Source organism: Canis lupus, chromosome 11 (genome assembly GCF_048164855.1).
Source record: "Canis lupus baileyi chromosome 11, mCanLup2.hap1, whole genome shotgun sequence".
In the NCBI taxonomy this organism is placed as follows: Eukaryota; Metazoa; Chordata; class Mammalia; order Carnivora; family Canidae; genus Canis; species Canis lupus.
Window position 1 is genome coordinate 26,272,227 of NC_132848.1, and position 26,057 is coordinate 26,298,283.

Sequence of the window (26,057 nt, forward strand, 5' to 3'; positions counted from 1 at the left end):
AAATTAAAAAAAAAAATCACAGAGATCGTACAACTGCTACGTATCACAGACCTCAGATGGTTTTTTTTTTAATTTTTTTATTTATTTATGATAGTCACACAGAGAGAGAGAGAGAGAGAGAGAGAGGCAGAGACACAGGCAGAGGGAGAAGCAGGCTCCATGCACTGGGAGCCCGATGTGGGATTCGATCCCGGGTCTCCAGGATTGCGCCCTGGGCCAAAGGCAGGCGCCAAACCGCTGTGCCACCCAGGGATCCCTTTTTTTTTTTTTTTTTTTTTTTTTTTTTTTTTATTTATGATAGTCACACACACAGAGAGAGAGAGAGAGGCAGAGACACAGGCAGAGGGAGAAGCAGGCTCCATGCACCGGGAGCCTGACGTGGGATTCGATCCCGGGTCTCCAGGATCGCGCCCTGGGCCAAAGGCAGGCGCTAAACCGCTGCGCCACCCAGGGATCCCCCCTTTTTTTTTTTTAATGGTTATTTTTCTAACATCATTCACACTACCTTGAGCTCTTTCATTCTCATCACTTTGTAAATAAAGATAACCCAGGAAAAGGAGCCTGGACTTGGGTAAAGTCCCTCAGGAGTGCATAGAAAAGCCTGGAACTCACTCGCCAGGAAATCCAGGGTTTAAAACAAAGGCCTAGAAGTGGTACTCATTCTTACTCTCCTACTTGTGACTAGCCTGATTTGCATCTATCTTTGTAGTATTAGTAATATCCTCTAGAGCCTAGGGTTTCCAAGCATGCTGCATTTAAGAGGCATGGTCTAATTTCTCAACAAGAATGAGCACTTACTGTATTAAATGACTTTGCATTATCTTCCTGTAGCCTCAAAAGCATCTAAGTGGAGAATTAATTTCCCTCTCCCCCAGGGAAGGAAAGAAAGTCAAACAAGAACATAGCATCTGCTTTCCAAGTAAAAACAAAACAAAAAAAACCTTGTAATGCTCAGAGTACAAAGAATCCAAAACTGAAAATCTTTTTTTTTTTTTTTTTTTTTTTTGATAGGCACACAGTGAGAGAGAGGCAGACACAGGCAGAGGGAGAAGCAGGCTCCATGCACCGGGAGCCCGACGTGGGATTCGATCCCGGGTCTCCAGGATCACGCCCTGGGCCAAAGGCAGGCGTCAAACCGCTGCGCCACCCAGGGATCCCCAAAACTGAAAATCTTACAAGAATAATTTGAGTCTTCCTATGTCTCATGAGATGCTTATTCTCATCCTAAAAGACACACACCCTACAAATTCTGAATCTCTAGCCATCCTTGGTGGATGCAAAACTCTTCCAGATGTTTTCCTTCCTTCTCTCAGGATAATTCTTCAAAAGCAGTAGCAACAGAAAGAGCAGGAAAGGTACAGAGAGGATAGAAGATGGATGGCGTTGTAGGGGGAGGGACACACACAAAGAGAAAGACACCCTGCTCCTCTTCCCCCTTTCCTAATACTAGGAGCTCTCCTCATCTTACTATATATAGCTCCCCTGAAAAATAGGAGGAACAACTCATTTCACTTATGCTGGAACCCAAATTCTCAGGGCAACAGAAAATGTACGTATCTTCATATACCTGAATGTCACATTAAGACAAATGCAGCATGAAGGGGGCTATTTACTTATGAAGCAAATGGTACCAGGATTAGAAATGTTACATTCTTTTTTTTTTTTTTTTTTTTTTAGAAATGTTACCTTCTTATGGTCTCTGAAATCTGATCTTTAGATCTGCCTTAAAGATGCAGTGAAAGAGATCTTAAAGATCTGCCTCCAATAGGTAGGAGGCCAGAAGATGGGAAGACTATTGCTAGAGCTTGTCATTTCTGAAGTATGTTCACCTGTCCTTAATTGTTACACTCTGCTGCCTCCACGGATATGTTTCCATTATGATGATGATGTGCTCCTAATGGGAGAGAAAATTAAGCTGATAGCCAGTGGCAAGTGATCTCTGGATGTGAGGCAGACACATCTTTCTCTTTCACACTAAAGAACAGTGTATAGTACAAAGTTAGGGATCTTTATTCAGACAGTAAAGCACAGCAAAGTGGGAGGACTATGCGGTCTCCATGGCAACAGAAAGTCTCCACTAAATGTAAGGTCCATAAGTGTAAGGTCCTTGGCTTTTATCAGGCAGACTCTTCCTGGTTCAGGAGAAACATATTTTAACTTGATGAGAACAAAACTAGGCAGCCTGGCTGTAGTGCAGAAGGGTGGCTGGCTGGCTGGTCAGTTTTTCTGGAAGTGCTTAGTGAGTATGTCCAGCAGCTCCTGCTTCTTCAACCCACCTTTCAGCCCACACACCCTGCAGGCTTCCTTCAGTATGGGCACAGTGAGCTTACCCAGCGTGCCCTTGTTGACATGGGCCCTCAGCTCCTCTTCGGATAACTCCATCTTGGGCCTTTTGCTTCCAAGACCTTCATCATCTGGGGGGGAAGATCAAGAGGGAGCGATTGGAAATACTAACAGTGGCATCCCGGTTACACTACACAGGCGCCCTCCTGTGATCTGAGCTCCAGTTAACCATGTTCCATAAAGCTATGATGCCTACCTAGAACACCATGGGAGGGGGGTTTTTGCTTTTTTGTTTGTTCTGTTTTTTTTGTTGTTTTTTAAGATTTACTTATTTGAGTGAGTGAGCACGCACATGGGGTGGGGCAGAGGGAGAGGAAGAGAGTCCTAAGCAAAGCAAACTCTGCACTGAGCCCAACATGGGGCTTGATCCCATGACCCTGAGATCAGACCTGAGCTGAAACCAAAAGTTGGACACTTGACTGACTATGCCACTCAGATGCCCCTGGAAGGTGTTTTAATAAGGCAGCTTCACTGAAGCATAAAGTCAAAACTGCGCCACACCTAGAAGAGAGTTCAAAGTAGTGTAAGTGCCATCAGTTTACCCAAAAGTGGTGCTCACTCTGGTTAGGTCCGACAGTCCATCCATCCGTCCTTCCTCCCTCCCTCCCAATAGCATTTACAGAGCACTGGGTAAGGTACTAAGGCACCATGCCACGTGATCAAAGTACAGACTGAGTCAGATAAACAATATAAAAAATAACCCAGCTCCTTACCTTGTCTCCGCTTGGGAGCTTTTCCTTCAGGACTGTAATCTGGTGGGTAGACAAGCTCCTTAAACTCATTCACCAAGGAGCCCAGTCTTTTATCTATTGCTTCAATCTTAGGCACTAGAAAACAAAACACAAGAGTGGCCAGGTGAGTCACAAGTCCTGACTTCCTGCCCAGTTCCAAGTCTATGTGGACAAGAGGAGAAAGCTCCTAACTGCTACAGTTAGGGAAGCCAGGGGAGGGTCTAGGAGGAGGCAGCTGACCCGGTGAAAGCATTCAATGAAGCCTCTCTAATATTGATCAAGTACCTTCGAACAATTGCATTTGATGAGCACTTACTACAGCCAGGCACCTTTCTAAAGGCTTTAAACTTATTTTTTAAAATCTAATCCTCTAGAGGGTAGGTAAATTCTTCTCCCTGTTTTACAGAAGAAAGCCAAGAGGTTACATGACTTGCCCAAGGTCAAATAGCTAGGAGTGATAGAGTTCAAGAACAGGGCTAGAACGCGGCCCCAGTGCGGTTTAGCGACGCCTTCAGCCCAGGGCAGGATCCTGGAGACCCAGGATTGAGTCCCACGTTGGGCTCCCTGCATGGAGCCTGCTTCTCGCTCTGCCTGTGTCTCTGCCTCTCTATGTCTCTCATGAATAAATCTTAAAAAAAAGAACTAGGCTAGAGCCTGGGGTTCCAAACAAGAGTCCATGCCCCCAGTGGGCTTATAGTCTGGTCAGGGTAAAGAGGGAGTAAAAGCATAAATGCAGGGATCCCTGGGTGGCGCAGTGGTTTAGCGCCTGCCTTTGGCCCAGGGCGCGATCCTGGAGACCCAGGATCGAATCCCACATCGGGCTCCCGGTGCATGGAGCCTGTTTCTCCCTCTGCCTGTGTCTCTGCCTCTCTCTCTCTCTCTCTCTCTCTGTGACTATCATTCATAAATAAATAAATAAATAAATAAATAAATAAATAAATAAATAAATAAAATTAAAAAAAAAAAAAACATAAATGCAGTAGGAGGCAATGCCATAAAGGAAAGGACTGAACAAGGCACATTGGAATGTAGGAGTCAGGAAAGACTTTCCACAGCCGAATCTGGAAAGCTGAGTGTTCTTCTTCAGGCAAATGCTGGTCCAAGCAGGAGAAGGTAGAGGTAAGAAACAGCAGGTGACATACAGCTTCAAAGCAGTATCAGGAGGGCAGGACCAGCAAGGAGGCTGGAAAGGCAGTCATGGTAAGGTCAGGGAAGCCTCGAATGCGCACCCAGGACTTTAGACATCCTGAGAACAGTGGAGAAACTCTGAAGGGCTATGAGCAGGGGAACAACATGATCCCATTTACATTTTAGAAAGATCACCCCGAGCTGTGTGTAGAGTATGAACTGAAGGAAGGGGAGACAGATGGCCAAAGTTGGGTGGGGAGAAGAGACCACAAACCTGAGAAGCAGCAGAACTGATAGATGGAATGTGAGGTGCAGGGGAGGCCAGGGGCATTGGGGTCCAGTTGGGATGGCAAGAGCATTCCCCAAGACCAATACAATGGGAAAAAAAGAGATCTCTGCAGGAAAAACAGTATTTTTGTTTTCTTTATTGTTACCTTACCAATGTATGGTTTGTAGAGCTTCTGATGTGAGCTGTGTCAGGGCAGGCATGATGAGAGGGGTCTCATCGCCTCCTCAAGTTGCCATGTTTGCAGAGTACTGATGGGAGCTCCTGGCACAAAGTTACAGCCCAACTGGGCTCCTGCTTAGTCAGAAGCCCCATGTCCTAGTCTACACGAGTGTCTGCAAGAACTCTGGTTTTCAACCTGGGAACCAGCTAGGACATTCATTCATTCATTCATTCTTTTTTTTTTTTTATTTTTTTATTTTTTTTTGTTTTTGTTTTTGTTTTTGTTTTTCAGCTAGGACTTTTAAAAAAATACTGATGTCCAAACCCTACCCTAGAGATTCTGATTTAATTGGTCTGTGCATGAGGCCTAAACAGCCAGATTTTTTTAAGTCCCCCCAGATGATTCTGTCGTACGGCCAAAGTTGAGGACCAGTGTGCTAGAGGTAGTAGCATGTCTCAAAATCACCTGGAAGGCCTCTTATAAAGCACAGATTGCTGGGTCCCAACCTGAGTTTCAGGTTTAGTCTGCTTGGGAAAGGGCTCAAAGTTGGCATTTCTGACAAGTCTCCAGGTGATGCCAGTGCTGCTGGTCCAGGCACTCAGAACCACTGGTGTAGCCTGAGGAGGCCACCTAGTAAGAAGTAAAGTGACAGAAAGCTGGGGCCCAAGGTCACCTAGAGTGCTCCCATTTTTTAAAATATTTAATTAATTTATTTATTCATGAGAGACACAGAGAGAGAGAGAGGCAGAGACACAGGCAAAGGGAAAAGCAGGCTCCGTTCAGGGAGCCCAATGTGGGACTTGATCCCAGATCTCCAGGATCACGCCCTGGGCTGAAGGTGGCGCTAAACGGCTGAGCCACCCGGGCTGCACCCCCCTCCACGCCACAACCCCCAATGGCCTTTATCAGGAAGTCAGTTGCCTGGTCTCCAGCACTGCAGCGATGGACACAGGCTTTGGAACAGCTGATACAGATTTGATTCCCAGCTCTGCTGAGTACTAACTTGAGTATCCTTGGGATCTCGTGGATCTGCCTGAAACTCAGTTTCTTTATAGGTAAGATGGGGACTGTGATACGTTCTTAGGAGATACTAACCACATCTCGGCCCTGATACTCAGGAATTGCCTGGACACAGTTGTTCCCTTTTGTTCTATGGCATCCTCTCTGTTCCTTACCAGGGCCTCAGCCTCTTGCATCCTGGCTCCTGTCCTGTAATTTTACTGCAAGCTGTGTTTTCTCTTCCTGCCTATTTTCAAAAAACTTCTGGCTACTCTGGTTTTTCCTGTATCTCCTCAGCCCCTTCTTTCTGTCTGCTGCCACCGCCTTCAGCGTCCCCTCATGTCTGTGACTCCCGAGCCTGTGTCCCCAGCTCTGTCCTTTCTGCTAGGCTCTGGTCGGAACTGCAGCTGCCGTGATTGGTGGACATCTGCTCTAGGACCCGGGTCTCCTACCACTCAGACATCACACAGCTTTGACTCTTTGCTCTTTTATATTCTTCATTCACTTCTTTTTTTTTTTTTTTTTTTTTTAAGATTTTATTTATTTATTCTTGAGAGAGAGAGAGAGAGGCAGAGACACAGGCAGAGGGAGAAACAGGCTCCATGCAGGAAGCCCCATGTGGGACTCGATCCCGGGACTCCAGGCACACCCTGGGTCAAAGGCAGGTGATAAACCACCGGGCTGCCCATTTCATTCACTTCTAATCCGATGTGTATCTGCTTCCCTCTGACACAATGATAATGGTTTTCTCTTAATAACTCACTGAAGCGACTGTTTTCTCACTTTCTCCGTTTGGCTTCATGACGCCATGCAATTTTGATTTTTCTCCTGGGCCTCCATTGACCCTACAGGGGACTCCTTTGCTGGGACTGCTTCCCTTTTTCTCCTCTAAAAATGGTAGTGCTCGGGGTTCCCTGGATGGCTCAACAGTTTAGCACCGCCTTCAGCCCAGGGCATGATCCTGGAGATCTGGGATTGAGTCCCACATTGGGCTGCATGGAGCCTGCTCCTCCCTCTGCCTGTGTCTCTGCCTCTCTCTTTCTCTGTGTCTCTCATGAATAAATAAATAAAAATCTTAAAAAAAAAAAAAAAAAAAAGGCCATCCGGAGAGATGGGCCACTTAACCCCAGCAATGCCCTCCTGACAGATCTGGCTAATGGTCATGCCACAGCACGGGTGCACTGGCTCTCATAGCTCTCGTGCTGGGGCTATTTGGTTTAGCATAAAAGAGATCATTAATACCTGGGAAGCTAAGCAGGTTACATTAATTGTTTGGATTCTTTCAATGTCTGTCAAGAGCCTTCATCAAACCCCATCTGTTTCCCACTGGCCATTTACTAACATCAGTAAACTCTGCATGTCCTCTTGTGAAATATGTAAGAGAATTACAATCAAGAAAGGGACTGGCAGCGAGCTCAGAGCTCAACCGAGGAGGCCAGGCCAATCTTCCTGACGCTGGGTAACAAGGAGGATCTTCTCAGGCAGAGCACATAAAGTCTGATGGAGAGACAGTAAGCACAGTGGCACAGAGCAAGGGCTCCAGGCCAGACTCCGTGGATTCTAAACCTAGATTCGTCGCTCACTACTTCGTGCCTCAGCAAGTCCCTCCCTTCTCTAGAAAATAAGGACAACAGCAGCACCTCTCTCATAGTTACCAGAATTAACGGAGTCAACAATACACAGGACAACAGTGCCTGGCATAAAGTGAGTGCTCAATAAACATTACGGATTTGTTTCCATTTTTGTTTTTGTTTTTTACTTTTACCGATATCTAGTCACAAAGTGGCCTCGTTCAAAGGCAGGTCTCAGAAGTCTGGCACTTTCCTCTCTTCTCATTACAGAACCAGCCAAATCTTGGGGAACCTGGGTGGCTTAGTCAGTTAAGCATCTGCTTTTGGCTCAGGCCATGATTCTGGGGTCCCGGGATCAAGCCATGCTCAGCATGGAGCCTGCTTCTCCCTCTCCTTCTCCCTCTTCCCCAGCTCAAGCTCTCTCTCTTGCTCACTCATTCTCTCTCTCTCAAATAATAAATAAAATCTCATAAACAAAAAGAACCAGCCAAATCTGTTCAGAGGCAGCCTATGCTGGTCTAGAAAATCTCTCAGATACGGCTGGAAGGACAAGGCTGAGTCTTTAGAGGGTGCTAGAAAATGCATCCACCTCTCAGTCCAGAGGGAAACCATTAGGAAAAGCTCCGTGGAAAGAACCACTGAGCCCCACCATAGCTGTCTTACGTGTCAGATCCTTCGCCTGCTCGGGTTCCATCAAATCCAAAGCCAGCACCTCCAGGTTCCTGAAGTGTTGCTGTAGCACTGGGTTCTCAAAGCTGTCACTTCTAGTAAAACAAGAATAATAGCATAAGTACACTGAAACATTGAAAAAAAAAAAAAAAAAACAAATGAATAAAATTATTAAATAAACCCGACGGAGGCAGCACAGGCCCAGGGTCAGCTGAGAAAACAGCCCAAATCAAACAGCAGGGAATCTTCCCTCTTTAATCAACTTTCCTCTCTCCAATTTTCAATTTATTGGGAATCCAAGAACTAGTTTAAAAGGCAAACAACACCTGCCCATCTCTCTGTTATGAGCAACAGTGGGCATAGAGAGACACAGAGGAAGAGGGGCCATGGAAGTACAAAAACAAGACAGAGGAGGTGGGACATGGGGAGAGAAAGAACCTGAACACTTTCTTCCCCTACATAGCAGCGGCCTGGGAGTAAGACAATCCTCTCACTTCAGGAGACGGTTCCAAAAGAAAGCCTGAGATGGACCCACTACTCACCTGTAATTGAATCGGAGCTTCTGAACAATAGCCTTCATCTTGTCTATCTGCTCTGGGTTTGCCATGACTTTTTCAGTAAAGGGCACCTTGCGTTTATCATCAGCATAGGGTAAGAAGACAAGCTGAAAGCCTGAAGAAGGGAGATGAGTTTTCTGAGATTTGACTTCACAAAAGGTTTCAGTTATAGAATTGTCATTTGTCTCAACTCCAGATTCGCCTTCTGTGTCCTGTGAAGCTGGGGCTGGGACTGTGGGGCTGACAACCCGACTTCTCCTTTATCAGCTGATTCCTGTTACTGTCAGCCTAACTGACTCCCTCTGGAGCCTGCAGAGTGGAGAGGGAGGCAGGCTACTCCTTGCCATGCCCTCCTGTCCCTGCCCCTGCCGGCATTCACTAGGGCTCTTCACCTGCCAGTGGCAGTCGGTTCCAGGCTCCGGCCTTCTTACATGCCCAGAGCCAGTTGGGTAGTGCCCCCTCCCGGGAGGGCTGAGTCCCAGCTCCATCTGGCCCTTTGAGCTTCAGTCTCTCCCCTCGTCACCCGCCCACCACACACACACACATGCTAAAAGGAAAGTGGAAGGGTCATCAGGCTGATCTGTGTTCCAGTTTCTGTCAGGCTCAAAGAGTCTTAAAAATCTAGACTGGAACCAACTGTCGCTGCCAGGTGAAAGGCTGTTGCTGGCAATGCCAACGGCACTGAGCAAAAGGAAGGAGCAGGTCCCTTTGCTGGCCTCTGCCTTATGCTTTACCTCTAGCACCCATCACTGACAGAGCCTGACAGAGTCAGATGGTGAAGGAGGACACTGGGTTTGGAGAGTGTCCACCTCAGCAGAACAGAGCAGAACAGGAGGAGCTTGGAGCTGAGAGACAAGAACTCACTAACCGACATATAAAGCTATTCCTCAGCATTCTAATGACCAGGGTTACAAAAATAACATTTTCAAAGAGTTGGGATTCCTGGGTGGCTCAGTGGTTGAGCATCTGCCTTCGGCTCAGGTTGTGATCCTAAGGTCTTGGGATCAAGTCCCACATCGGGCTCCCAGTAGGGAGCCTGCTTCTCCCTCTGCCTGTGTCTCTGCCTCTCTCTGTGTGTCTCTCATGAATAAATAAAATCTTTAAAAAAAAAAAAAAAAAAAAAGCTTTTTTTCCACAGAGTTACTTTATAGTTGTTTATTAGCATGGCTCAAGAAGAAGACTACCTACCATCTTTTGGCTACTTTGTACTAGGCACTTATACATTTATTAACTTATTTCATATGGGAAACAACCTGAAAAGTGTTCCAGAATTCTCATCTTTGCAGATAAGGAATAGAAACAGAAAGATTAAATTATTTGCCCAAGTCAGCCAGGTAACAAGTGGCAGAGATGGGCCTGAGACTAAAGAAAGTACACTTTCCCACACATAAGAATAAATCAAGTCTGACCTCAAAAGCTATGGTCTTTCCACTAAACCTCATTGCCTTGGTGTATGCAGAGGACAAACCAAACATTAAACATTGCAAAGGTGGCAAACAATGGCTTTTAGTAAAAAGGTGTCAGCAGTTGAGCCAAAGACTTTGTCATGGGATTCTTGGGTGGCTCAGCAGTTTAGCTCCTGCCTTTGGCTGAGGGCGTAATCCTGGAGTCCCAGAATCAAGTCCTGCATCAGACTCCCTGCATGGAGCCTGTTTCTCCCTCTGCCTGTATCTCTGCCTCTGTGTGTCTCTCATGCATAAATAAATAAAATCTTTAAAAAAATAATAATAAAGAAAGAAAGAAACTTTGTCAATAACAAAGACTGCAAACAGTCTCTATGCAGCCAGTTCTCAACTGTGGATGCAGAGATGCCTCGTACAGTTGTGCACACTATGCACTGCACAACCATATTTGGCAGCTTTACCTGGCTCTGCATTAAATCCACCTGTGAAACTCTAAAAATACACCTTTCTTTTTTTTTTAATTTAAAAAAAAATTTTTTTTTTAATTTTTTTTATTTATTTATGATAGTCACAGAGACAGAGAGAGACAGAGAGGCAGAGACACAGGCAGAGGGAGAAGCAGGCTCCACGCACCGGGAGCCCGATGTGGGATTCGATCCCAGGTCTCCAGGATCGCGCCCTGGGCCAAAGACAGGCGCCAAACCACTGCGCCACCCAGGGATCCCTAAATTTTTTTAAAATTTTTATTTATTTATGATAGTCACAGAGAGAGAGAGAGAGAGAGAGAGAGAGAGGCAGAGACACAGGCAGAGGGAGAAGCGGGCTCCATGCACCGGGAGCCCGATGTGGGATTGGATCCCTGGTCTCCAGGATCGCGCCCTGGGTCAAAGGCAGGCGCCAAACCACTGCGCCACCCAGGGATCCCCTAAAAATACACCTTTCCCAGGCCCCATTCTTGGAGACTCTGGTTCAGCAGCTCTGAGTTGGGACCCTATAAGGGATTCCAAAGTCTGAGCAAGGTTCAGGAGCACTGAAAATATCTTTCACATACCTGGGGGTGTCACTTGAATTTTCTGGTCATCTAGCTCCTCTTCTTGTGGCAACAAGGCCACAAAATAAGGAGGGATGTTCCGACGGGGGGTGTATCTGCACACTGCCATGACCTCCTTCTCCAGACACTTGGTGAGCAGAGCAATAAACAGGGTTGAGCTCCCTGGAAAACAAATGTCCCAGGGATCTGTATCCTAAAGGTATCTCTTCCTTTTTTCCCTCTTAGCGCATGTTAAAAGCCAACAATTTCTCTTCCATTTTCTTAAAAGGGCTTATGATACTTCAATAGGTAAGGTGTGAAGGGAAGTGGGGGCAGCAGACAGAAAGAAAGAGTAGGGACAGCAATGAGATTAGATGCCTCAAATACTCCATTTCAGAGTGTGAATTATTAACATTAGTTCCCTTTTACTATCTTTAGACTAATGATATAAGCCCCAGTTACTAAGAAAAGCCAACCAGGTCAAATCCAGGGGTTCATGAGCTATAGCACAGAGGAATATAGGTCTGGACAGCACAAACACAATGACCTAGTTCATACCACCTTTAATTGCCAACACTAGGGAAGAAACTGGGTTTTTTTTTTTTTTTTTTTTTCCTTTTTAACTCTATCTGATGCCTCAAAGAAAGAACTCCATAGGAGTTTTAAAAATACTAATTCCTTAGCCCCTCCTGGATACTCACAACATATAACAGTGTATTAGAGGTCGTAAAGAAATCTTTTTAATTTTGTGTAGTCCCAAATTTCCAAAACTTATCTGAGCATGAAACACTTTCAAAATACCCCCTTGCAGGGATCCCTGGGTAGCTCAGCAGTTTAGCACCTGCCTTCAGCCCAGGGTGTGGTCCTGGAGTCCCGGGATCGAGTCTGCATCAGGCTCCCTGCATGGAGCCTGCTTCTCCCTCTGCCTATGTCTCTGCGTGTCTCTCTCTCTCTCTCCCTGTGTCTCTCATGGGTAAATAAATTAAATCTTAAAAAAAAAAAAAAAAAACTCTCTTGTTACATCCTATCCAGTTTCCAAGCAGAACTACCTTCTGTTACTCATTTATTTACCCTCAGTCTATAACGTACCATTCACCAAGGACTCTTCAGGGTACACAAACAGGGAGGGCCTCAGGTAATGGTGCTTCTTCAGCATTATCAAGGGCTTGAAACCGATGAGAATCAAACCTGGTTCATCAAAGCGTTTCAGCTCTTCTGTTTCCTCTTTCTCTAGTACAATCTGACGATTCCCATAGTTCTGAAGGAAAGGGAACACAAGGGCCACATACACAGGCAACATGGAGATGCAAAATGATGGCCACATGACACTAGCAGGTTAGAATCAGCTTTCTTCTAAGGAACAGGTAGATGTCTCACCAAGGGCATCTGCCTCCTACCTACCATAGGGAATTAACATTTACTAAGTGCCAGCCAGGAATCTTATATTCATTATCCAATCTATCGTCTGTGTCAGTCCTAGGTGGTAGGTGTTAAAAACCATCTTATGGATGAGTAACTGAGGCTTCATGGTTGGAAACTTGCTCCTAGGTTATACAATCGAATTGGGCTTTAAACGACCATCTCTCTGGTGCTGAAGGTTATGCTCTTCAGGCATTGACTCCTTCTCTCAGTTAACAAATACTGAACCCTCAGCGTCATCTCTGACCCACAAAAGATGCTCAAACCATGCCTATTTATCAAGAGGACCTATATAAGGCACCACGGTGGGTCTGAGTGTGAGAGACAGACACACACACAAACACACATATTAAGTATTCCCTCCAAACTTTAATTTTGTACTGTGGCTGTAGATATACGACTAGTGGGCAGCCCAGGTGGCTCAGCGGTTTAGCACCGCCTTCAGCCCAGGGCATGATCCTGGAGACCCGGGATTGAGTCCTACATTGGGGTCCCTGTATGGAGCCTGCTTCTCCCTCTGCCTGTATCTCTGCCTCTGTGTGTGTGTGTGTGTGTGTGTGTGTGTGTGTGTGTGTATGTGTATCTCTGTCTCTCATGAATAAATAAAAAACCTTTGGAAAAAAAAAAGAGATACATGACTAGTAACAGAACTTAGCAACAGAGTCAAATTTGAGGTTAATGAACAAAACAGAGCCCTCGAGTTTTTTTGTAGGCACACTGGCTCAAGAAAGAAATTCCATGACCAGAAGAGCTACTGCCTATGAATAAACCAACATGGATAACTAGTTACTTCCAAAATGGAAGAGGAGGGATCCCTGGGTGGCGCAGCGGTTTGGCGCCTGCCTTTGGCCCAGGGCGCGATCCTGGAGACGCAGGATCGAATCCCACGTCGGGCTCCCGGTGCATGGAGCCTGTTTCTCCCTCTGCCTGTGTCTCTGCCTCTCACTCTCTCTCTCTCTGTGTGACTATCATAAATAAATAAATTAATAAAAAAAAAAAAAAAAAAAAAAAGGAAGAGGAAATTTCTTGTCTTCTCCTTCAGAAAGTAGGACAGGGGATCCCTGGGTGGTGCAGCGGTTTGGCACCTGCCTTTGGCCCAGGGCGCAATCCTGGGGACCCGGGATCAAGTCCCACGTCGGGCTCCCGGTGCATGGAGCCTGCTTCTCCCTCTGCCTGTGTCTCTGCCTCTCTCTCTCTCTCTGTGTGACTATCATGAATAAATTAAAAAAAAAAAAAAAAAAGAAAGAAAGAAAGTAGGACAGAACACTCTGGCTCGAGATTTGTGCTCCAAAACATTTCTCATGGGTTGAATCAAAATAATATTTAGTCACTTAGTTGATCCTTCTGGGTCCTGAACTTATGCAAAAAAATCTCAGATTTTCTCCCACATTTTGCATAATTAAAAAGGATGACTCATTTGATTTTAATTTTAGACATCTAATCCTTCCATCGATTGAACAAAGGTGAGAGAAGACAATGTTCTGCATTTTCAGTCTGTCCTTCAGATTAAGAAAGGCACATGTGTATCATTTCAAAGCACAGGAAAAATTTGATTGGAAGGAGGAAACTCTCCCCAGAAAAAGTGCACTGCACACCTAACATACTTTCCCTAGCTCATCTCCCTATTTAACTATGAAGCTTTTTCTGCTACTGTGCCCAAGTAAGGAATTCAACTGTTAGAGCAGAACAGAGAGTGGTCAAGAGCTAAAGTTTCCACTGACATCTCTTTTAAACATTGGTTCTAACTTTCTAGCTGTCGAGGTATCAATGATCTAGATGCTTGGGTGCCTGGCTGGCTCAGCTGGTGGAGGAGCTTGCAACTCTTAATCTCGGGATTGCAAATTCAAGCCCTATGTTGCCTGTAGAGATTACTTAAAATTAAAATCTTAAAAAAAAATAAATAAAAGATCTAGATGCCAGAGCTCCAAAGAGTAATGGCTTTGTGTTTTAACAGCTTAGCTACAAAGATGAGCACAGAAAGATATTTAACTGGTTAGGCTGATCAGTGTCTCCCTCCTTGTTAATTCTTCAATGAGACAAAATTCAATAAGAAGGCAGGCTTACCTGAGATCTCTTGGTGTCACTAGGCAGAAGCAAACTGCCCGTATTTACATTAAATGTCCGGGTTTTGGATTTCACTGGTTCATTGGTCTCCCGATAAAGCCTCACCGGAGCAGGTCTGACAGCCTTCTGGACCATATTATAAATGCCGACAGTGAGCGCAGTATCTTTGCTGAGCTTAAGCTTCAACCTGGAGGGGATTAAAATAAAAAACCATGGACTGAAAGATTTTGCTTTCCTAGCTAAAATTCTTTTGTGGTATCTAAGCCTTGTCTTATTCTCTCCAATAATCCAAATTCTTAGAATATAAATATAACATTTTTTTTAAAGATTTTATTTATTTATTCGTGAGAAACACAATGAGAGAGGCAGAGACACAGGCAGAGGGATAAGCAGACTCCATGCAGGTAGCCCAACGCAGGACTCGATCCTGGGTCTCCAGGATCACATCCTGGGCCGAAGGTGGCGCTAAACCGCCGAGCCACCCGGGCTGCCCAAACGTGTTTTAATAATACAGTAGTTTGGGATCCCTGGGTGGCGCAGCGGTTTGGCGCCTGCCTTTGGCCCAGGGCGCGATCCTGGAGACCCGGGATCGAATCCCACGTCGGGCTCCCGGTGCATGGAGCCTGCTTCTCCCTCTGCCTGTGTCTCTGCGCCTCTCTCTCTCTCTCTCTCTCTATCATAAATAAATAAAAATTAAAAAAAAAAAAATAATAATACAGTAGTTTGCTACAATATTATCTTCAGAGTCTATACCACAAAAATTAGTTTCAGAATATATAACTACTTAAAATAATGATAAAGAGTGTACTGAAATAAAAATAATGATTGTTTGGGGGCACCTGGGTGGCTCAGTGGTTGAGCATCTGCCCTTGGCTCAGGTTGTGATCTGAGTCCTTGGATTGAGGCCCACATCGGACTCCCCACAGGGAGCCTGCTTCTCCCTCTACCTCTGTCTCTGCCTTTCCCTGTGTCTCTCATTAATAAATAAAATATTTTAGGGCAGCCCCGGTGGCGCAGCGGTTTGGCGCCGCCTGCAGCCCAGGGCGTGATCCTGGAGACCCTGGATCGAGTCTCACGTCAGGCTCTCTGTAAGATGCCTGCTTCTCCCTCTGCCTGTGTCTCTGCCTCTCTCTCTATCTCTCTGTGTCTCTCATGAATGAATAAAATCTTTAAAAAAATAAAAAATAAAATAAAATATTTTAAAACAAAACAAAACAAAACCCCAAAACATCTGACTCTTGATTTCAGCTAAGGTCATGATCTCAGAGTCATGAGATCAAGTCCCAAGTCAGGCTCTGCACTGGGCATGGATCCTGCTTAAGATTCTCTCTCCACCTCCCTGTGCCCCTTGCCCCCAGCTCTGAAGAGCATGACTGGATGTTCTCTCTAAAAATAAGTAAGTAAATAAATAAATAACGATGGTTTTAATTGAGCCCACCCAGCACTGTATCACTTTATAGCTATTTTCTCATTTAATCATAATAACCCTGTAATACTATACGATCTGTTGCTTCTGCTTGTCTAGTATCCCTTCTCCCTTCTTTTAACAATGAAAGCCCTTCCCCCACTGCAGTTTTGAGAGAATGTCAATCAAGGTGCTGTACCCTCCTCTGGTCAGTGGTGGACATATCTGGCCTAGGCTTAAGCCATCAGACATAATCTCAGAAGACTCTAGGTCACAAGCAGTGATGAAGGAAGGACCTTGTCATGGGGGATACTTTCTGATAGCAGTTCTAAAGACACTGTCATTAGTTCTTGCTATCTGGATTCCCAGTGCCACCTTGGTTCCTAAACTACCTTGATCAGAATTTTGTTTGAATATATGAAATTAGTCAAGAGTCATTTTCTGTTGTTTACTACCCCAAAACCTTATTACTGTCATTTTCACAGATGAAAACACTCAGAGAAGTCATCTAACTTTCCCAAGGACAGACAACCAGTGTTCAGGGGCACTTGGGTGGTACAATTAGTTGAGCGTATGACTCTTTGTTTCAGCTCATGCTGTGATTTCGGGGTTGTGAGATCAAGTCCCACACTGGGCTCCAAACTCGGCAGGGAGTCTGCTTGAGATTCTCTCTCCCTCAACCCCTCTCACTCGTGCCAAATCAATCTTTAAAAAGGGGTGCCTCAGGACGCCTGGGTGGCTCAGCGGTTGAGCATCTGCCTGCAGCTCAGGACGTGATCCCAGAGTCCCAGGATCAAGTCCCACATCAGGCTTCCTGCATGCAGCCTGCTTCTCCCTCTACCTATGTCTCAGCCTCTCTCTGTGTCTCTGATGAATAAATAAAATATTTTTTTAAAAAAGGGAGGAGGGGGGCTGTGTGGCTCAGTCAGATAAGCGGCTGCCTTAGGCTCGGGTCATGATCTCAGGGTTCTGGGATCAAGCCCCACATCAGGCTCCCTGCTCAGTGGGGAGTCTGCTACTCCCTCTTCCTCTGCCACTACCCCCTACTTGTGTGCTCCCTCTGTCAGATAGATGAATAAAATCATTAAAAAAAAAAATTGTTCAAAGTCAGATATGTCTGATTCAGAGCTGATGGATTTTTCCATTAGGACATATTGTTCCGGGGTATTTATACCAACATCATATGCAGCAATAAGACCTCTTGAAAACATGTCCTATAATAATGAAATGTGCAAATATATTTACCATATTTTTAAAAAAAGGAATGCCTGGGTGGATCAGTAGTTGAGCATCTGCCTTTGGCCCAGGGCATGATCCCGCAGTCCTGGGATCGAGTCCTACATTGGGCTTCCTGCATGGAGCCTGCTTCTCCCTCTGCCTACATCTCTGTCTCTCTCTGTATGTCTCTCATGTCTCTAATATACCTTCAGATTAATTTGGTAATGGAGGGACGCCTGGGTGGCTCAGTAGTTGAGCATCTGCCTTCAGCTGAAGGCATGGTTCCGGGATCCGGGATGGAGTCCCACATTGGGCTCCTTGCGGGGAGCCTGCTTCTCCCTCTGCTTGTTTCTCTGCCTCTCTCTCTCTCTCTGTCTCATGAATAAATAAGTAAAATCTTAAAAAATAATAACAACAATTTGGTAATGGAGTATGTACCCACAGACGGGCATTACCACGAACACCCACCATTTAGTGATTTCCTAGTTTAAGCCTATTCTGGCTTGTTAGACTCGGTTGTCTAAAGGCTGCTGAAAGAGAACGGACGATAAATGTAACACATTTTTAAAAATGTACAACCTTCAAAAGTAATTTTTAAAAATCGTTGTGTCCTCTAAATTTTAGTATACTGGGAAAAAAAAGCACTGGTCAATGTGGTCTACTCTGGACTCAGGCTTCAAATGACCTTGGTTCTATTTCTAACCAAAAATTGCAAATCCATCAGCCTCCCTACCAATCTTAAATTTCATATTTATGAACTACATTATCTTTCGATCCTGAAAATATCATAACTCTAAGTTAAAATAAAGTTACAGGGCAGCCCCGATGGCTCAGCGGTTTAGCACCGCCTGCAGCCCAGGGTGTGATCCTGGAGACCCGGGATCGAGTCCCACGTTGGGCTCTCTGCATGGGGCCTGCTTCTCCCTCTGCCTGTGTCTCTGCCTCTCTCTCTCTCTCTCTCTCTCTCTCTCTCTCTCTCCCTCTTTCTCTGTGTCTCTATGAATAAATAAATAAAATCTTTAAAAATAAATAAAAATAAAAAAAGATTAAATAAGTTTGTGTGTTAACAAAGAACTTAGGACAGTGCCTGGCACACAATAACCATGCAATAAAATAATTCCATTATTTGATTATAGTGAGAACATTAATCATTTTCTAGGCCTAAGGCATTATTCATTCTCAAACAGTTCCAATTTATTATTTATATCAATTATCCTATAACAACTCTTCCAAAAAAAAAAAAAACACCTCTTCCACAGAATAAAACTGACACCTAACATTTGTAAATATTTACCATGTGCCCTGCACTATGCCTGGGTTATCTTATTTAATATTGATTAAATAAGCCATCCTATGAGGTGGTACAGTTTTTGTTCCCACTTTACTGAGGTCTAGAGAAGTTATATAACTTGCCCAGGGTTGCACAAAAGGACCACGACTACAGTCCAAGTCAATCTGACTCCAGGACCTACATTTAACCACTATTTTACTCTTTCCGTCATCCCCACCAAAATGTGTGCTAGATTTCCAAATTGTAATAACAATACTCCATTATTTCAGGAAGGGAGAAGAGATGCCAGGATGCTTGTGCAAGGAAAGAGAAATCAATCCTAAGGGGGAAAGGAGAGCCAAACTACAGCCATAGCAATGGGCTGGTTTGTGGTTTCCCTAAAACCATTTCATGAATTTTCTAGTAGAATTGTCAGTAATCTCTTAAAAACTGGTCAAAAAATAAAATAAAATAAAATAAAATAAAATAAAATAAAATAAATAAAATAAAATAAAATAAAATAAAATAAAATAAAATAAAATAAAATAAATAAAATAAAATAAAATAAAATAAAATAAAATAAAAACTGGTCAAAAGCTACCAATGGTCATGTTCCCTTATGCTGAAACTAGTCTAAAATGAAAGTCTGATGTGAATCTTTAGAAAGCAACAAGGGGGAATTGGGGGGGGAGCTCTTAGGATTCTAAAGGCAAAGCTCTCTAAAAGAAGGCAATTTAACAATCTGGATCCTGTTGGTCTCAAGTTTACAAGAAATCACAATAACTCAACAACAGTGACAATCACTAGCACTTTATCAGGTATTACTGTTAACCACAATTTACAGAGAAGCAAGCAGATGATATACTAGTGACTGCATCTGAGGACAGCAGCAAGCCACAACTGTTTATCCCAAGGAAGTGGAGTGCCGTGTTACTCTGAAGAACTAGCATACAAGAGAACCAAATAGTTTGTGCTATCCTGAAATAAAGCAAGTTTTTAGCCACACATAGTGGGGCACCGCCCAGAGGTAAGTAGCCAAGGAGGTCCATGCAGTGCAGTGCTTATGATTAGGTAGGGGATCATGGGCGGCTGGCCCAAGTTCACAGCACACCTGCAGAGGACACGCTTCCGGGTCTCCTTGGCACGAACCTTCCTCAACAGGTCTTCTAGCTTGCTCGATTCCTCAAAGTGAACCCCTAGGTCCTCATCCTCTGCTATGCTGATGATATCTCGGTAGAACAAGGATATGTCAAAACCCCCACGTTTCTTCAAGTGCATCAAGTCCAAGAAGATACCTGGGGCAAGGATGGACAAAAGTTGAGGGAAAACAATTTTCAGCAAGCAAGAGGTTTTTTTGGTTAAACCCAAATATGCAAAGAACTAGATGGACTATTAACATTTTCAGGACTTATAAGGGAGTCTGGGTAGATCAGTCGGTTAAATGTCTGTCTGCCTTCGGCTCAGGTCATGATTCCAGGGTCCTGGGATTGAACCCTCCATTGGGTTTCCTGCTTGGTGGGGAGTCTGCTTGTTCCGCTCCTCTCCCTCTCCCTCTGCCACTTCCCCTGCCTGTGTGCTCTCTTGCTTGTTCTCTCCTTCTCTCTCAAATAAATAAATATTTTTAAAATGTAGTTTCAGGGGATCCCTGGGTGGCTCAGCGGTTTAGCGCCGCCTTCGGCCCAGGGCGTGATCCTGGAGTCCCGGGATCAAGTCCCACATCGGGGTCCCTGCATGGAGCCTGCTTCTCCCTCTGCCTGTATCTCTGCCTCTCTCTCTCTCTCTGTCTCTCATGAATAAATAAAATCTTTTAAAAAAATAAAAATAAAAATAAAATAAAATGTAGTTTCAGGACTTATAGAATCACTAAAGGAATCAGATGCTATAATGACAACTTATTCAATATTTTTATTTTCTTTTTATTTTATTTATTTTTTTTTTTTTAATTTTTATTTATTTATGATAGTCACAGAGAGAGAGAGAGAGGCAGAGACACAGGCAGAGGGAGAAGCAGGCTCCATGCACCGGGAGCCTGACGTGGGATTCGATCCCGGGTCTCCAGGATCGCGCCCTGGGCCAAAGGCAGGCGCTAAACCACTGCGCCACCCAGGGATCCCTTATTTTCTTTTTAAATAGGTTTCATACCCAATGCGGGGCTCTAGCTCCCAACCCCGAGATCAAAAGCTGCTCTACCTCCTGAGCCAGCCAGATGCCCTGACAACTTATTCAAACCACCACCATACATGGTAGCATAAAAAGTCAAGAAAAGCTCACTCTAGTAGAGCCCTGTAGAAAGTGAATGGCATTGAGGCATCTGGGTGGCTCAGGTGGTTAGGCATCGGGCTCTTGATTTCAGCTCGGATTATGATCTCAGGGTCGTGGGATTGAGCCCCAAGTTGGGCTCTGTGCTCAGCGCAGTCAGTTTGGGATTCTTTCCCTCTGCCCCTCCCTCTACTAGTATACACGCACGCTCTTGCTCTCCCTCTAAAATAAATAAATAAATATAAAAAAAAGAAAGAAAGTGAATGGCCTCATCATTTTCATTAGGAATATAACACAGGTGTCTGCCCCAGCTTCATTTTATTCTTTCATTTCATTCTGAATGGAGAAAAGCAAATGTTTGACTATAAAGAAGCAATAAGGGACACCGGGGTGGCTCAGTGGTTGAGCATCTGCCTTCGGCTCAGGTCATGATCCCAGGGTCCTGGGATTGAGTCCTGCATCAGGCTCCCTGCAGGGAACCTGCCTTTCTAATTATCTCATGAATAAATAAAATCTTTAAAAAATAAAATAAAAAGAAAGAAGCAATAAGATTCAGCGCCCATGTAAAAGAACAGGGAAAATGCCAACCTGTGTCACGGAGATCCCCAGCTTTGGTCCTGGCCCTGCTAGCTTTGGCACTGTCATTGCCATGGGGGTCATCTTCATTGGTGAACAGCATGATCCTCTTATGGCTCATCTTAACCTGGACATCGCTAAAGAGGTTGGCACAGACCCACAGCACCTCACTCAGTGAGTAGTCAGATCCATGGCCAATTAGGTCTTGGAAATGTTTTTTCCCGCGCTCCCCCTTAAACTGGTCAAGCTCAAGCACTCGTTTAGCACCTGGTCAGAGACAGGAAGTCAAATGGGCAGAAAAATCATAACTGCATCAGTGCTTCTTTTATAAGGCTAACAGAAGAGCCTAGGGTCCCGTTCTACCCCAGAGGTGTTTAACCCATAAGGTCCACATCCCAGGAAGAACCCCCTTGTGCAGGAAAGCATACATTTAGTCAAGAGGTCATCTACTTCCTTTCCCACATCCCTCTTTGTTCAGGGTCGTGACCTTCCAATGTAAGGGAAAAGCAGATCTTAAACTACTACTGACCTGGATTATCCAACTCCTGTAAGACGTAAATATTTTTGAAATTCACTGAATTTTTATCCTTCTCAGTACCATAGAACACCACTGCCAAGAGATCTTGATTACTGCTTATGATCTTATTGGTATACACACTCTGGATACACTAACAAAAATCAAAATAAAAATTCAATTAATATTTAACTTACCACTAAACTTAAATTCCATAAGTGCCTGGCACATAGTAGAACCTTAATATATTTGCTGAATTTGTACATGGCATCAGATTAAGACACAACCCCTACCTTGAGGAAAGTCAGGAATCAGTGAGAGGGACGGGCATATATACTATAATATAATAAAAGGCAGAGTGAGTTAAGTGTATAATGGAAGTATAAGTAGTTCTTGTCATAAGAAATCAGGGAATTAAAAACACATTACTCAGGAAGGACATCCTGCTATAAGAGGGAAAAACAGCCCAGTAGTAGAATCAGAAAACCTGGATTTGTGTCCCCTTCATGTCATGTACTTAATTGACCGAGTTCGGACAGGCCATTTGATCTTCCCCCAAGTAGCCTGATACCAAGAAACATATGTAATTACATAAGTGAAATGTTTAAGCAAACAATAAGGAGATGTGACCCAACAATAAGTCCATAACTGCTAACAGCACCTTTTTTTTTTTCTGTATGTTTTTTTCTGTATGTTTTGGAATAAAATTTGCTTAATTACACAATTAAAGATGTCAGTATTCCAGGAAAATCCTGTCTACCCATTTAAAGTATTGTCAGCATCTGGTAAATCAGTGTCTCAGAAGAGCTGCTCAGTCAGTCCTGTGATCTACTTAATTCTGGGGGCCACTGACAACATCAAGTTTCTGAATCTGCAAAGCTGAGAAATAAAGCAACCATGATGATACCTCCCACCCTACTATCCAGGTGGTCTTACCTGGATGCTCATGTCAAAAGGAGTCAGTTCAACTTCACCCTGAGATTCAAACATGGCCCTAGAACCATCAACCAAAAAAATCAAACTATCTCTTCCTGAATATGTATATTCTCCTATGGGGGAAAAAAACAGAAGAAAATGTTTGCCCTTGAGTTCATATTTATCATGTTTATTATTCATATAAAACAAATAGATAAAAACCATGCCAGTTATAACGCCCACCCCTCTTCCCAAGAATAACCACTATCCTGATTTTTATTTATTTATTTTTTTAATTTTTATTTATTTATGATAGTCACACACAGAGAGAGAGAGAGAGAGAGAGAGAGAGAGAGGCAGAGACATAGGCAGAGGGAGAAGCAGGCTCCATGCAGGGAGCCCGACGTGGGATTCGATCCCGGGTCTCCAGGATCGCGCCCTGGGCCAAAGGCAGGCGCCAAACCGCTGCGCCACCCGGGGATCCCTATCCTGATTTTTAATAATCATTTCCTTATTTATAGTTTTATCATTCAAGTGAACATTCCTAAACACTAGTTTTGACTTAAAAAAATATGTATCTTTGGGGGCGCCTGGATGGCATAGTCAGTTAAGCATCTGACTCTTGATCTCAGCTCAGGTCTTGATTTCAAGGTCATGAGTTCGGGATCCCTGGGTGGCGCAGCAGTTTGGCGCCTGCCTTTGGCCCAGGGCGCGATCCTGGAGACCAGGGATCGAATCCCACATCGGGCTCCCGGTGCATGGAGCCTGCTTCTCCCTCTGCCTATGTCTCTGCCTCTCTCTCTCTCTGTGTGTGACTATCATAAATGAATTAAAACAAAAAAAAAAAGAAAAGAAATTCAAGGTCATGAGTTCAAGCCCCAAGTTGGGCTCCACATTGGTCATGGAGCCTACCTAAAAAAACAAAAAGTGTTTGAAGCCTCTTAATCTATAGATACCCCCTCCATCTTTGTCTTATATCTTATTCATTGAAGAATCAGAATGTTGGGTTATTTATGTACAGTTTTTCAGCATCTGGATTTTACTGACTGCATTCTTTTGGTGTAGACGGACATAATCCTGTTCTTTCCTACTGAGGACGTACAGAGGCTTCATCAGATTCAGGTATTCTTTTTTCCTTTCTGTCATCATAGGTCATGCTGAGTTTTTTATAAAAACACTAAAATGTCTGGTTTATCTCCCTTTTTTTTCACACTGCTTTCTAATACAATAAATGTAATTACCCATCTGTAAAACAATACAGCGATTATAGGTCAAGAGCCCTAAACAAAAATTCTATCTTGACCCAGTGAATTCTACCTCTTAGCAATCTAAAAGGAACATTAGATATGGGAAACGCCTTATGCAAAATTTCCCACAATGTTGTTCATTAAAGTAAGAAATTGAAAATAACTAAAATGTCCAATGGCAGGTAGACTGAATAAATTACACTACCTTAAAATGAGTTATAAAGGGATCCCTGGGTGGCGCAGCGGTTTGGCGCCTGCCTTTGGCCCAGGGCGTGATCCTGGAGACCCAGGATCGAATCCCATGTCGGGCTCCCGGTGCATGGGGCCTGCTTCTCCCTCTGCCTGTGTCTCTGCCTCTCTCTCTCTCTCTGTGACTATCATAAATAAATAAAAAAATTAAAAAAAAAATGAGTTATAAAGACAACATAAATGTAGTTACAAGGGAAAATATATCTATAATACATTAAGGAAAAAAGGCAGAACACAAAATTATGCATGTATGTTTAAAATTCTTTTTTGAGGGGTACCTGGGTGGCTCAATTAAGCATCTGCCTTCTGCTCAAGTCATGACCTCAGGGTCCTGGAACTGAACCCCGAGTTGGGCTCCCTACTCAGTGGGGAGTCTACTTCTCTTGCTCCCTCTGCCTCCTCCCCACTGCTCATGCTCTCTCTCAAATAAAATCTTAAAAAAATATATTTTTGGAAGAAAACTGTTGTAAATTAAAATGAAAAGATATATATTCACTATGATTAACTATAAAAAAATCAGAACCAAAGAAAAACAGACATACATAGTTAAGAAATATCAGAATGAAAGATCTGTGAAGGAAAAATGCAAAATGCCAAAATGATGGTAATGGCTGTATTAGGCTAGTAGATTATTATTATTTTTTTAAAGACTTTATTTATTTATTCATAGAGACACTGAGAGAGAGAGAGAGAGAGAGAGAGAGAGAGAGGCAGAGACACAGGCAGAGGGAGAAGCAGGCTCCATGCAGGGAGCCCGACGTGGGACTCGACCCCGGGTCTCCAGGATCACACCCAGGCTGCAGGCGGCGCTAAACTGCTGCGCCAAATGGGCTGCCCTAGGCTGGTAGATTATATAGATTTCAATAAATTTTCCCTTTTATGTTACGTATCTCCTATGTTTCTCACTTTTAGTAAAAACACTTAAAATGTTCTTACCCAGGACTTAAATAAAAGAGCCTCGGGTAGCGCTGCAAAGTTCAAAGGGAGAATAGCATTTGAGATTCTCTGAAGAGAGAAGAGTAAGTAAGCCATTGGGCAGCAGAGACAGGGAAAGTCCTTAACACAGAACAGCATCCGTCAATGTAACTTACCACCGGCTTCAAGGCCGTCTTCTTGCTCTCCTTCTTCATCGCCCTCGTTTTTGTAATAAGACTCCCAGCCTGACATATTGTTTATTGCTCACTAAATGAAAGAAAGTTATGATCAGTGAGAAGCAAATTCAAACCTAAAAAATATCGACGCCTAGACTCCTTTGAAATCCTCCCTTAAGTCTGGAGGTCACTCGTGAGGAATGTGGATGCTGGATCTTACTGCCTCCATAGCTCGTCGTAATTACGACGCATTAGTATACGGTCACGGGCATCACTGTAGCGGCAGCCTCCCCTCGGCTACCCCCTAGTTAGGGCCGCTTCAGGGCCGGTGATGGCCCTCGGACTGGGATTCCGAGGCAGCCCACACCTGGAGGTCCCGTCCGGCCTCCGGCACCCTCTGAACCCACGGGATTCCTGCTCCAGGGTACTCAGTCCTCTAGCGGACCCACTGTACTGCTCATCCCGCCCCAGAACTTTCCCCCACTCCTCCGCCAGCGACGCCCCGCGGGGTCTCACACAGAGGCTGGCCTCAAGGCCAGCGGCCGCCTCCCACGGAGGAGGGAACGGGAACCAGAAACTATGTCTACCCCGCGGGTCCGCACCCCTTGTGCTGACGCTGCCCCCCGGGGAGCCTTGGAGGGACGCGCAAGAGTCAGTGAGCGAAGCAGGCGGAGGCCAGCCCCGACCGGAAAGCAAGGGGCACACCAAACAGCCCGAACCTGCCTACCTGAGGCACAAGGAAGAGATCAATTTGGACGGAGGCGGGGCGCCGCGCACGCACAGGCTCCAGCGCTCGCTCCCAATCAGCGTCCTTTACGTCATCACGCACAGTGCGCACGTTCCTCCTCAAGCTGACACGCCCACTCCCGCCGCTCGCTTTCCTCCACGGTCTCTTACTAACCCGACCCGGTCCGCGAAAGCCCCGCCCCCTCCCGCGAAACCCCGCCCCT

The 26,057-nt window shown here is 44.7% G+C and overlaps 1 protein-coding gene across 4 annotated transcripts; it reads right to left on the reverse strand.

Annotated features, from left to right (window-relative positions):
• Positions 1-1,987: 1,987 nt before the first annotated feature.
• On the reverse strand, positions 1,988-26,005 carry XRCC6 (X-ray repair cross complementing 6). 4 transcript variants are annotated; one of them, XM_072843759.1, is made up of 13 exons: positions 25,835-26,002; positions 25,108-25,198; positions 22,542-22,654; positions 21,621-21,759; positions 21,104-21,358; positions 19,368-19,551; positions 14,364-14,550; positions 11,970-12,138; positions 10,902-11,063; positions 8,433-8,562; positions 7,885-7,985; positions 3,057-3,170; positions 1,988-2,414 (listed from the first exon to the last, which is right to left on the reverse strand). In XM_072843759.1, exons 2-13 carry the CDS (start codon positions 25,181-25,183, stop codon positions 2,218-2,220), a joined length of 1,827 nt encoding a protein of 608 aa, XP_072699860.1. In that variant the 5' UTR covers positions 25,184-25,198; positions 25,835-26,002; the 3' UTR covers positions 1,988-2,217. The 4 variants fall into 4 exon arrangements, with proteins under 4 accessions (XP_072699860.1, XP_072699861.1, XP_072699863.1 ...); XM_072843760.1 differs by having other exon boundaries at positions 25,710-25,843; XM_072843762.1 differs by lacking the exon at positions 10,902-11,063 and having other exon boundaries at positions 25,835-26,005.
• Positions 26,006-26,057: the final 52 nt, after the last annotated feature.

Bases quoted from the DNA above. Each gene is read 5' to 3' on its own strand.
- XRCC6 (XM_072843759.1), bottom strand. From the start codon at position 25,183: ATGTCAGGCTGGGAGTCTTATTACAAAAACGAGGGCGATGAAGAAGGA. The intron at 21,760-22,541 runs GTAAGACCACCT...GATTTTTGTTAG, and splicing joins CTTTTGACATGAGCATCCAG to TGTATCCAGAGTGTGTATAC. The intron at 12,139-14,363 runs GTAAGCCTGCCT...CCTTTCCTTCAG, and splicing joins GTGACACCAAGAGATCTCAG to AACTATGGGAATCGTCAGAT.